Consider the following 13955-nt stretch of genomic DNA (forward strand, 5'->3'; position numbering starts at 1 on the left):
TGTCTTTGATTCACTGATGTGATACTATGTTCAAGGTGCATGAGCAGTGTCAGGATTGGGCATGTAGTTTGAACATATATTGGTTGAATCAAGTTTTAGAATGAGACAAGTATGGTATTGGCCCCTGAAAGAGCAGGCATTCTAATCAGGGACTATAGAACTTGAATTTAGCACATAAATGTGACTGAAGCAGAACATTTGGTGGGGAGCATAAAGAGAAATAATCTGAAGTAATATCAAGAAACCTAAACCAAATGCATATGAGTATAGGAAAAATGAGTTTTATAGATTTTCTGAATAGTTTTTCTTGCTCCCCTTAAATCAGATGTCATTAGCCCTTGGCTTGTAACAAAACCGCTATGGCACTTGAACAGTATGCTTGCTAGGCCTGCTGAATTGAATATGCAGGGATGAAGCCTGGATATATGTATTTATAATTACATATATCCAAATCCAGGCTCCATCCCTGCATATTTCAAATACATACATCTAAGCTTTCCAAATACATGTATCTCTTATTTTTCAAATTAATTACATTTGTCTTAGTTGTAATTTTTAAACCAAATTACTTTCCAGTGTTTCTTTTAAGCAAAACATTCTTTAATGAGATTTTTCTGGAATAGTTATCCTTCACTCTCTTCCCTTATTTATATCCCTTCTTTCTTTCTATTCTCTTTCCTTTTCTCTCTCGATGGTCTTTGAAAGAGAAGGTACATAGTTGACACTTCCATTTGATAATTTGTGTTGGAAAATATTGTTTTATTATTATCTCCTTGAAGTGGTACCATACCCTAACAAGTTATTGTCCTTTGATTGTATATATCCAGCAATGAACTCTAGGCTATCTTTGGTCAGTTGTTGTTTTGGTGGAATTTATTGCTCTCTATATCCACTTACGTGTCTGCTTTTTATTATTGATGCTGTTCTGTGTCTAAGGATAAGATAATCCTTTATCCTGCTACTTATCTTTATAGCTTTTTTCCTGAACTCCTCTTCCTGAATTTGCAAACTCAAGAAAACATTAAGCTTATGTAAATAATTTTAAGATTCCTTTATTAAAACAACAACAAAAATATTTAGTATAGAGCATCTGGATTTCCTGAATTGTATTTCCCACATGCCAGATTGTAATATCCAAGCATGCTCTTATCTCATTAACACAAGGAGATCTATGCGTGACCTGGGATCTTTCTTTTTTTTTAGAAACTTGTGGTGGAGAATGTTGATGTGCTAACACAAATGAGGACCAGCTTTGACAAACCAGACCAGATGGCTGCACTCTTTAAAAGATTATCATGTGGGTAACTTTTTAGAAGCATTAAGAAGACCAAAGTATTTAGCTTTTGCTTAAAATTTGTAAACATAAATATAGTAATAAATTATGAATAAGTACTCTTTAGATTATGAAGAGAACTGGAAAATTTTTCAGTCAAAGGATCTTTGTATCTGTTTCACAATTTTTTTACAGTATTCTTAGTACCATGTGTCAAATACTTTGAGTAGTAACAGTTCATGAACCCATTAAATTGAATACAGTAAATCTATATTAATTTAGATTAAAGGAGAATTAACTTTTGAGACTGTCACTTTCTAAAAATCAATTTGATTGAGGTACAGTTTACATATAATAAGATGCACACGCTTCAGTGAACTGTGTGATGGATTGTGACAAATGCATACATCCATGTAGTCACTATTGTAATCAAGACGTAGAACAGTCCCACCACCTCAGAGTCTCCTCATGTCCCTGTATAGTCAGTGTTCATCCCAGCCCCCAATACAGAGGACTTTCCTGACTTCTATCACTACAGATTAAATATGCTATTCCAGAATTTTATATAAACTAAGCCATACTCTTTTTGTGTCTGACTTTAGCATGTTTTTGAGATTTACCCATCTGTGTTAAGTGAGTCAGTAATTTGTTCCTTTTTATTGCTAACTAGTATTCATTGCATGAAAATCTGAGCCTACACCTTAAAAAAAAATCCTTATTAATGTCTTTTTGACAGTTGACATTGAGTCTTTTGTGGGAGGTATATTGTGAAATAAGAGTGAATCTTAAAGTATGTTTAGCCCGATAACTACTTTAGATGAACTTGAATTAATTTTATTTTCACTTGCTTTTTATACTTGAACTTAAAGTTATAATTATAAATTACTTTAAAGTCATGCTTCTTTTTATTCATTTAAAAGACTTCCCAACATTAGAAAATTAGTGAAATTCCAAAAAAATAGTCTTTGCATTTGAGAAAACCAGAAAGTTTATTTTCCCAAATAAAAAGTAATCCTTAAGAAAATTTTAAAAAGTAATCCATTCATGTGTTTTACTTACTTTGCCTTTGACATTTTTCTTTTAAATGTTTTACAACTATATCAAATTTTATTAAGCTATCTTATCTTGCTTTTAAAAATATAAACTTAGCATATAAATTAGCATTAAATTACACTACAGTTTGCCTGGTAGAATAGATCAGTGGTTGCCAAAACTATAAACAGAAAGCAATGAGGGGGTATTTTAGGTTGGAAACTGTTCATCACAGTGGTGATGATGGTGATAACACAAATATACACATGTTAATTATTTTTCCTAGAGCTGTATACCAAAAGGGGAAAAAAAGTCAGATTTACTGTATGGTACTTAAAAAATGAAATTAAATAAAAGAAAAAATTGACTTGGTAGCATTATAGGAAGAGGAGAGTGAATACATTTTTAGCAAGAAATTATTAAATATCTATTTGATCTCTTGTTTTATTATGTACTTGTATTTTCTAGTCTTTTTTTGTTTATACTTACCATTTTTGTATTTTTCATGTTTGCCTATTTTATAATACTCATTTGAACACCCAACTAGCCTTCACCCTAGTTAATATTCTGCTAATAAAGAGCATCTGGTTAGCAACAACTAAGCTACTCTACTGTTCAATGCCTCTTTATTGTTAGTTTAACTCTCCTATTTGTGGAATTGAAACAACATAGAATTTGTTAAAATTCCAACCAGAATTTATAGGTTTCAAAATAAAATTCATCATCCTTTATCTAGATTCTGTGTTTCCTTGAATTTTTTGTCTATAATAGTGGTGATTCCATGACCTGTGTAATTGGCCAAAATCAAAAGATAAATTGTTTTATTTTTTATATTTTTTAAATATATTTTATTGATTTTTTACAGAGAGCAAGAGAGAGGGATAGAGAGTTAGAAACATCAATGAGAGAGAAACATCGATCAGCTGCCTCTTGCACACCCCCTACTGGGGATGTGCCCGCAACCAAGGTACATGCCCTTGAACGGAATCGAACCTGGGACCCTTGAGTCTGCAGGACGAAGCTCTATCCACTGAGCCAAACCGGTTTCGGCGATAAATTGTTTTAATATCCATATATATCAAATTTATCTTTAAATATAATTTATTAAATATTTTTTTGGAATTTGAAAAAAATCTGCTTAAGGGTTCCTTATTCAGGGAAATAGAGAAAGCTACCTTTTCAGTTGAACTATTTTTCAGATTGCTCTCTTTTGTCTCTGACCTCTACCTTCATGCTTCTTTTACCCCGTGTCCAGAAGTTGATGTACTTTTAGAATAGTTTGACTTTCACAGTCAACAAACATCCTTAAAAAGAAAAAGCAATATTATTTATTAAAAAGTAGCTCTGAATTGAAAGGCAGTCTGGAAGTAATTTTCAGTTTTGGCTTTCTAACTATGTGACCTGAACAAATTTAATAATGGGCAGTATTTCTCCACATGGCAGTGATTGGCTGGAATTAATCTGCAGTTATTGCCTTTAGAAATTTTTTTCCAGTCTTTCCCACTCACTATTCTATCTTTCACCTTGTCTACTTCATCATTTTATGTTCCCTGCTATAGGTGTTTGAGCTTTTAACTCCTACTTCAGATTCCACCTTTTAAATCCCAAATCTACTCCTGTGGTTCTTGTTTAAGGCTTTATCATGAACTATAGTCATGGCTTTTTTTTTAAAAAAAATTGATTTTTAGAGAGAGAGGAAGGCAGAGGGAGAGAGAGAAACATCGATGTGAGAGCAAAATATTGATCTACTGCCCCCCAACCGGGGATCTGGCCTGCAACCTGGGCATATGCCCTGACCGGGAATGGAACTGGTAACCTTTTGGTGTACAGGATGATGCTCCAACCAACTGAGCCTCACTGGCCAGGGCCAGTCATGGCTTCTAAACATGCATTCAGTCTTCACTTTCTAACCTGTCTCTGACATTCAGAGTCATATTTTTAAACATACTTCTTTTCATATCATTGTTTATATTTTTGAAAACCCTGAATAATCCACACATTGCTTGAAGGATAGTATAAACTACTTAGCATAGTGTTCAGAAACCATTATTTGGATAAACTTCACATCCAGCCATTCTTTTCTGTCCTGTCTCCCACTACCTTTTACTTGCCTGGTCCAAGACCCACATAGCCATTGCTCTAATATGAGTTCCGTGGGATGTGTCTTACTCATTTGAACTTCTAAACCAATACACTGCAGACTGGGTAGTTTACAAACAACAGAAATTTGTTTATCACAGTTGTGGAAGTCCAAGATTATGGTGCCAACATGGTCATGTGAGGATCTTCTTCAGGGTTGCAGATTTCTCACTGAATTTTCACATGATGTAAGGGGTTAGGGATATCATTCTGTTGCTTCTTATAAAGGCATTAATTGAATTCATTTGGACTCCATCCTCATGGCTTGAGCACCTTCCAAAGGTCCTACCTCCTAATACCATCAGCTTTGGGAGTTAGGATTTCAAAATATGATTTTTTTTCCCCCCAAGAGTCTGGTGACCCATCTAAACCATTTTGAAGGATATATTCCATTTGCAGTAAACTATAATTAATTTTGATATCAGCTTTCAATACATTTGCCTCTTTAATTGTTATAGTAAAATGCTATTAGTTGTGCCTTTTATCATGGGAATTTTATGACTAAGAGTTTTCTTCAAGGTTAAGAAAGAATCTAATTCATGCTCTTCTCTTCTCCCCTTCCTTCACATTTAGCTGTTGACAGTGTCTTGAAGAGGATGACAATAATTGGTGTAATTTTATCCTTCCGCTCATTGGCACAAGAAGCACTTAGAGATGTAAGAAACCATTATAAGTACATATCCTATATTCAGATAATCCCTTTTAATTTCCCAGAAATTAAAAGTTACTCTTTAAATTTATGGTTGGCAGTGATATAATTAAAGTTCCAGTTCTCGTAGTCATCTAAAATAAAGTATGTAGAAATTAAAGATACTTAAACTTTTTTTGTTTTGGTATTGAAATTCAAGGGGTATAACTTGCCTGGATATTGAGCTACTTTTTCAACTTTTCATTAAAGCATTTTTCATTTGCCTGTGAATGTTTGGCATTGAATACATACATTTCATTTCTGTGTATCTTAGTACTGAAAATGACATGACAATAGATAAAGAAAAGTAATTTCTATGAAAACTAGAAGTAATCGAATGGTAATATTTCATAAATCTAGAGGTCGCCATTTAAAAATAATGCTGTGTTCTTTGTTGTTGTCCTGTGTAGGTCTTGTCCTACCACATTCCTTTTCTTGTAAGTTCAATTGAAGATTTCAAGGACCACATTCCAAGGGAAACTGATATGAAGGTAATAAAATTTTTATTTGGATTTTACAGTTTCTAAAATGAAATATATTTCAGTTACATATGAAATAAAATTTAATAAACCTCAAACTATAGTAAAGTTTCTATTTTAGAGTGATTAGTTAGCATGCTTGCCTTTGAAAATGCATCTTTGAAAGCTCAGCACCAAAATAATAAGCAGGCATTTTGAAAGTTAATCTTCCTTGATCATCTGTACCAATGTAAAATGGGTCAATATCGATCTTTTTTTCCTTAAACTGATAGCTGTTTATACATGGTCATGAGCTGAATGAGGAAGATGAGATAATAAAATAAGAGTTGTTTTGTTTTAAATAGAGATAAATCCAGTCAGTTTTTTAAACTGATGTTAAAACAATCTTAGAATATTAATTGTAGGCTATATAAATTTTAATTTTTAAAATATCTTGTTCTTAATAAATATAAGATAGGAGGTTGGTAGCCTTAAGTGAATTTCACAATTTTTGTTTTGAAAATATATTGATGGTGAAGTCCAACCGCTGATTTATTAGGATGACACATCTAGTAAGTAACATGTCAGCTCATACCTGTGCCTTTTAAGCTTTTATGTTTCTTGGAATGGTTGTTTTCGGTTTCACATCTTTTAAAAACACTGACTGAAAAAGGTTCTCTAAACTCTTGTATGACACTTGAGTCTTTTCTCAAATTTAAAGCTTATCTAGCGCTTGTTCCTTCCTTCTCCCACTCAATTCTTAACTCTACCCCTCTCTTCTACATGCACTTCCTATGAGATAACCAGATCTGTGTGCATTCTCACCTCTACCTGCCTTGTGTTTTTTTAAAATACATTTTCTGTTGATTTCAGAGAGGAAGGGAGAGGGAGAGAGAGAGAAATATCAATGATGAGAGACAATCATTGATCGGCTTCCTGCATGCCCCACACTGGGGATCAAGCCTGCAACTCAGGCATGTGCCCAGACCAGGAATCAAACCATGACTTCCTTAGTTCATAGGTCGACGCTCAACCACTAAACCACACTGCTGGGCCAAAATTATTTTTTTAAGTGAAAACACTGTAGAAAAACGTTAAGAAAACATTAAAGACGAATTAGTCCTTGAGAAGACACTGGTGTGCAGGTCATGAGAATACTAATTAGTATTCTGTGTAACCATCCAATTCTCTTAGCACCTGATATAATGGTATTTAAATTCCAGCAAACTTTCAGTATGTGCCCTGACTGGGAATCGAACCGTGACCTCCTGGTTCATAGGTTGCTGCTCAACAACTGAGCCACCGCAGCTGGACAGTACTTCATTTTTCATTGACAAATGATATTCCATTGTCTGGCTGTATACCATAGTTTTATTTATCCATTCATTAAATTGATTAGCATTTGGATTGTTTTCACTTTTAGGCTATTATAAATAATGCTACTAACAAGATTCATGAACAAGTGTTTGTATGGACATATGCTTTCATTTCTCTTGGGTAATATTCCAGGAGTGGAATTGCTGTGTCATATGGAAACTTTGTGTTTTTTATCCTTTTGGAAAACTGCCAAATTGGTTTTAAAGTGGCTATATCATTTTGCATTTCCACTAGCAGTATATGGTGGTTTCACTTTCTCTATATTCTCGTCAGTACTTGTTATTATCTGTCTTCTTAATTACAGTCATTCTAGTGTGTGTGGAATGGCACACACTATGTGTGTGAAATCTCATTGTTTTGATTTACATTTTTCTGGTGGCAAATATGTTGAACGTATTTTCAGGTGCTTATTAACTGTATATCTTTTTTCGAGAAATGTCTATTCAGATACTTTTGCTCATTTTTCAAATTGGTTGTTTTTAATTTTGAGGTGTAAGTGTTCTTTATACATTCTGGATACAAGTTCATTAATAGGTACATGATTTGCAAATCTTTTCTATTCTGTGGGTTTATTTCATTTTCTTCATAGTGTCCTCTGAAGAACTAAAGTTTTTAATTTTGATGAAATCCAGTTTATCTATTTTTTTCTATTATTGCTTCTATCTAAAAAACCATTGCCTAACCCAAAGTCATAAAGATTTATGCATATGTTTTCTTCTAAGAATTTTATAGTTAATTTTGAGTTAATTTTTGTGGGTAGAGTGAATAATGGATCACATCCTGTGTGTTTATCTAGAACTTAATCCATGGAAATTTCCATTTATTTTAAGATGTTTTACTTCATACCTTATACTTCTTTGTTGTAATATCAAAGGTAACCAATTATGTAGGTAGTTTTTAACAGGTGTGGAACAGCAGAATATCTTAAGTATTTGGAGTCCATATATGATACCAAAAAAATTACTTTAGTCATTAGAGATTCCTTGATCAGATTTTAAATCAGTATTCCCTAAAGCTGTTATAGTAACTATATCACATTATAGATATGATGAAGCCACTATAATTTTTCACTCAATAAATATGGATATAAACATAAGTCCAGTACTTTTGATTCACTTTTGTTCATTTATTCATCTCTTTTGGCTTGACATTTTACATCCATGCTTCTAAGAAAAATAATAACTTAAGAATGATTCTGGCCGAAACCGGTTTGGCTCAATGGATAGAGCGTCGGTCTGCGGACTGAAAGGTCCCAGGTTCGATTCCGGTCTAGGGCATGTACATTGGCTGCAGGCACATCCCTGGTAGGGGGTGTGCAGGAGGCAGCTGGTCGATGATTCGCTCTCATCGATGTTTCTAGCTCTCTATCCCTCTCCCTTCCTCTCTGTAAAAAATCAATAAAATATATTTAAAAAAAAAAAAAAAAGAATGATTCTGTTGGAATTTGCCACAGAAAGTATACAAGTTTTGTTTGGCTAACAGTAGGAAGTTATAACCAGCAGCAACACACCACAAAGTTCCAAATCATCTACTCAATGTAGCTTAGTTTTGCTGTACCTCCTGCTTCAAGCAAGTTTTCAAAATTCTCTAGTGTTCTTGTAGGCAGACTCTAATTTAAACAATATATCTTTTCTTACTGAAGTGAGATTTCTCAGAAATTTGTTAGAATATTTCTTACTCTGTAATTCTTATATCTTTTTCAGGTTGCAATGAATGTATATGAGTTATCATCAGCTGCTGGATTGCCTTGTGAGATTGATCCTGCCCTTGTTGTAGCTCTTTCTTCACAAAAATCAGGTAAAATGCGTTAGTAAATATGTAGTAGTCTTAGTTAAAATTACCAGAGCAACACAGATATAGATGTGATATAATCTGTTTATTCAAATGCCTACTTTATGTCAAGCTTTTTTCTTTTTTTTTTTTTTTTTTGGTAAATTACAGAAAGACAAAGATTTCTGTATTCTGGAACTTAAGTTACAGCATAGTCATCATACAGATTAGATTATGTAAGTCATAAAACTGAATTAGATTACTAAATCTATTTAGTGGAGTAGATGCAGTCTGAGTCCTGGGATGCTCTCCACTTTAAGAGCTCAGAGAAAAGAGGAGGAACTACTAAAAACAAACAAAAAACTGAGAAGGAAGAACCAGTAAAGGATAAGAAAAACCAGGAAACAGTAGATTCCAGGAAAGTGTAAAAGGAATGATCAGCTGTGTAGAATTAATGGGTGATGCAGTGTCAATGGAATTTCCAGGGCAAAGCCCAGATTAGCAAGGGCTTAAGAGAGAATAGGAGAAAAGGATTTAGAGATAAACTCTCAAAGAGTTTTACTTTAAAGAAGAGCAAAGAAATAAAATTATAGTAACTGGAGGCAGAAGTAAAATCAAGAGAAAGTTTTTTTGAGGTGGGAAAATAAAGGTTTATGCCCATATTTATTTGTATGCTAATGGAGATGATACCTAGAAAAAGGGTGTCCTTTTAAAAATAGGACTAGAGCTACTAACCATAAAGATTCTTTGTATTATTATGTAATATTAAACATTTAAAAGATTTTGAGGCCAGCCCTGTGAAATGTAGTACCCAGAATGCTCTAGATATTTCTAGATTTGTCTACAAAGTAGATAACATTTCATCTGTTTCTGGTACTAAAATGCCCTCCCCTAGTCCTTTGCCTGTATCACTGAGTTCATCAGTTCTTTTTTGATTTAATATTGCTTTATGTTTGTAATTCATGCAGTATGTTAATTATAGTCACATGGATAATTACTACTATTATGTAATTTGCTACAGCTGTATTTTTCATAATCAACCAAATTTTAAAAACATATTTTGGCTCTTTTCTTATGTTCAACTCTTAGTTATATGTGGTGGTGAATAGTAGGATGACTAGAAGTTCCCAGGTACAAGATAATCCACAATTTTGGTTCACAATACAATAAATATTTTTGAAAGGCTTATATCTTAAAAGCCTTGGGTAATGCTAGTTATTTTCATGTATGACTGGTTCCTTCTGTCTTCTAAGATGGAGAGGTTGGAAATCCAGCCCACTTTGCACATTTATGCCTTTTAAATAGTACAATTCAAATTACATTCATATCTTTTAGATAAAAAAATATTAAGGATTTTATGAGATAATAAATTTTCTAAACTGTAGTAAATAGAATTTTCTTGTAAATAATTTTATCATCAGTTTTCAATAAGGAAATTTTGGGTTTCAATTATCCTAATTATATTTTTTGCCCTGTAATCTTACAATTTAAAAATATTAGCAGTCTTTGAAATATGCCTGGGGAATTGATAATAGCCAATAGTAACATATATTATTTATATTCATTCTGTATTTCTTGTAACAAAACTGTGGTCAGTTCTGTAGAGGCAGAGTAAAATACCTTATATAAAAATTTAAATTTGCTTTTTCTGGTTTAGATGATCAACTCTTTAACTAATCTAGAAGAAATACCTTGGTTTTATTTTTAATTTTTCTCCCTTAGAAAACATAAGTCCAGAAGAAGAATATAAAATTGCCTGTCTCCTCATGGTCTTTGTGGCAGTTTCTTTGCCAACACTGGCCAGTAATGTGATGTCTCAGTATAGCCCTGCTATAGAAGGTAATTGTGGTCTAAAATTATTTTGTCAATGGAAAAGTTAAGAGTTTTGATATGTCAGATACTTTTCAAGTAATTAATATTTTTTTATAATAAAATGTGGGTTAAGTTCTGCCACTTACTAGCTTTGTAACCTAAATAGTTGGTATTTCTTTTTCTAAATCCCAATTTTCTGATATAGGAAATGTGTTTATGTGAGCTTATGGGTGCTTGAATGTATGTGTGGCAGGGATGGATGGTGAAGGGTGTATCTAACTCTTAGGATTATTTTAAGGATTGGATAAGAAAATGTTTGTAAAGCAGCTAAGCATTTCTTTTTTTAAGTGTCTAAGACATGATAAAACTGATGTAAGATTTCTTTTAGGGATTTAATTGTTTGTTTAATACAGACATAATCATTTGTTGCTCACTTGGTATGCTATTTTTAAAAGTACTAGTCCTCATGAAAGTGAAAGGAGAGCAAGGCAGATTATGCCCCAGCCTTGTTTTTAATCATGCCACTATTTATGTAGATTGTGAAGTCATTCAAGATCTGCTCTCTATGTCTTATTTGATATTTGGGGGGTCACACAGAAACCACAAACCCTATTTGCACTTTCTCAGGGCATTGCAACAACATACATTGCTTGGCCAAAGCCATCAACCAGATTGCTGCAGCTTTGTTTACAATTCACAAAGGAAGCATTGAAGATCGTCTTAAAGAATTTCTGGCGGTATGTATTATCAGTAGCAAAACTTAGTACATTTTATAAAGAAAATTTAAAATAACTATGAGATGTAAGAGAGTAAATTCTCTTAATTAACTAATTTGGGGGGCAGGGAGGAGGAACAGGTAAGGAAGGGCATTAAATCAAGGAGTAGTTGGTTTTGCATTTTTCCCCCTTGACATGGAAGTCTCCCAGTTTTTGAGCTCTGCAGGATGACCTTTTTTCTAAGCTGATGTTTGTAGTACCTTAGAATTTTGTCTAGGGTTTAAAAAGGGAAAAACAAAACAAAGGAAAATTGAGGCAAAGAAAAGATGTTCTGTCTAAAAGGATATATTTTATATTTATTTATTTGGAGAAAGACTGTTAATGGTGACAGACTACTTCCAAAAGAGGGTAGTTGTGCTAACTCTGGCCTGATGAAGTGTAGCTTAGTTTCTATGTTAGTGTAGTTCTCTTTCCTTTATCAATGTAGCTTTTCCATATTTTACTTAAAGGAAAGATGCATCATGGTATAATGAACACTAGAATAATGTTTCTTTTCAACTTATAAATCCTGTTAGCTTTTTAGAAAAGTTTATTTTTAAAACATTTAAAGCAATTATAGTACTAACTTGAGAAAATAATGTCTGTTTCAAAGAAAACAGTATTGAGATTTAAATTTTCTTTTCATTTCCTGTATTTCTTTTATTCGAGACTTAATGTCCTAATGTCCCATTAATTCAAACTTGGTGTGAAATTTTCTTATTTGGGAACTAAGAAATATAGTTAAAACAAATATAAGAAAGATAAAAAACCCACTTTTTTCCTGAAAAATATCAGTTTTAAAGACCAATAAGAATATTTAATTACATTTATTTTTGTATCTGTTTATGCCTTAACTAGGGTCCCGGTGCACGAAATTTTTTTCCCGGGGGTGGGGGGGCGCCTTCAGCCAGGCTTGTGCTCTCTCACAGTCTGGGACCCCTCAGGGGATGTCTACCTGCTGGCTTAGGCCTGCTCCCCAGGGGATTGGGCCTAAGCTGGCAGTCAGACATCCCTCTGGCAGCCCAGGAGCCCTCGGGGGATGTCTACCTGCCAGCTTAGGCCCGCTCCCCAGCTTATGGCTGAGCAGAGCTTCCCTTGTGGGAGTGCACTGAGCTCCAGAGGGCAGCTCCTGCATTGAGCGTCTGCCCCCTGGTGGTCAGTTTATGTCATAGTGACTGGTTGTTCCCGGTTTTTCTGCCGTTAGGGTCAATTTGCATATTACCCTTTTATTATATAGGATAGCGCTCTAAATTATTGCTTGAATGTAAAGATCTGCGTTTATCTTGTCATTTAATTGCTCATTATATAAGCAACTGAGTGATTGAAATTTGCTGTAAGTTCAAGCATACTGAAAATAAACAAGTAACTGGTGAGCATTTTATTTAAAATATTTATTTAAAATGTGTGTGAACTTTTAAGCTTGCATCCTCCAGTCTACTGAAAATTGGCCAGGAGACTGACAAAACAACAACAAGAAATAGAGAATCTGTTTATTTACTGCTAGATATGGTAAGTCTCATTTTAATTTTTAGTGACAATAAAGAAGTTCCAATCATTCTTGATAGTCTTTTCTTGGCTTTTAGTGATTAAATAACAGTAAGAGCTGAGGTGCTTTTTTGATTCCTGGTGCTCACTCCACCCAAACCGCACATTTTCTAAAATTGCTGAAAAGAATGACAATCACCTGTATTTTACAGTATGGTAATCATATCAGAAAACAACAGAATAAAAGATTAGCATTACTTATAAGGTATTCTTTGTATGTTCCCATTGGTTAACTTGATTTCTGAGAGCATTCACTGTGTCACATTTATCTTTCAGTTTTTAAAGTAAAGGGAAAATAAGTTGTGTCTATTTCTAGTAAGAACAATGTAACAATGTAAAATTATGGTTATTAGTTGTCAGTAAATGTTCGCTTAATAAATAATTAGAATTCTAATGCATTTTGGAATTTTTCAGATTGTGCAGGAATCCCCATTCCTGACAATGGATCTTTTGGAATCTTGTTTTCCTTATGTCTTGCTGAGAAATGCATACCATGCTGTCTACAAGCAAAGTGTTACATCTTCTGCATAAAATATCTACTTATTGAAGACAAGCACGCATTTTTGTTGCCTGGGTTTTACCTGTAAACTGTGGAGCTATTTTACCTTAAGGCCTGAAAAACAGTTTTGTGGATTATAAATTTTTTTCATATGGTTGTATTTTCTGATCATTGGTTTCTTAATATAGTTGTACTACAATATACTTCGTTGATTTTGGTTGCACATTCACTGAATTCACAGAAATTATTCCTATAATTTTAGAGTATCATTTGTTTGAAAAATATACATTATCTCTATGTTTTTGATATTTGATAATGAAAAAAACCTTTGCTTGTTTATTTCTGAAAAAGAATTGTATTTAGTGATTATTTTAGATAGTGATATAGCATTCATCTGTGTGTAAATTATTTCATATAGGGAAGAGTTCTGATCTGTACCTATGGTTCTTATTGAAAACAAAACTGGATGTGCATTTCTGTGATGTTATGAATACATTTCTACTTTATTTTGAAACATTTGCCAAACTAAATACTATAACACTGTATAACATTAAAAATGTTAAAGGACTGCTTAGCATTAGAAGCAGACTATGTCCTGAAATTCTAA

The 13955-nt window shown here is 33.3% G+C and overlaps 1 protein-coding gene across 1 annotated transcript in view; it reads left to right on the top strand.

Annotated features, from left to right (window-relative positions):
- NCKAP1 (NCK associated protein 1) overlaps nt 1–13508 on the top strand; it is an 88843-nt gene extending 75335 nt beyond the window's left edge. Inside the window, exons 24-31 of the mRNA XM_079782616.1 lie at nt 1204–1297; nt 5018–5100; nt 5543–5623; nt 8671–8764; nt 10460–10576; nt 11177–11286; nt 12724–12813; nt 13264–13508. Coding sequence (XP_079638742.1) covers nt 1204–1297; nt 5018–5100; nt 5543–5623; nt 8671–8764; nt 10460–10576; nt 11177–11286; nt 12724–12813; nt 13264–13380 — 786 coding nt within the window. The 3' untranslated portion in view covers nt 13381–13508. The remainder of the gene's footprint in view (nt 1–1203; nt 1298–5017; nt 5101–5542; nt 5624–8670; nt 8765–10459; nt 10577–11176; nt 11287–12723; nt 12814–13263) is intronic.
- The last annotated feature ends 447 nt before the right edge of the window (nt 13509–13955 follow it).

Source organism: Cnephaeus nilssonii (assembly GCF_951640355.1).
Source record: "Cnephaeus nilssonii genome assembly, chromosome: 10".
Taxonomy (NCBI): Eukaryota; Metazoa; Chordata; class Mammalia; order Chiroptera; family Vespertilionidae; genus Cnephaeus; species Cnephaeus nilssonii.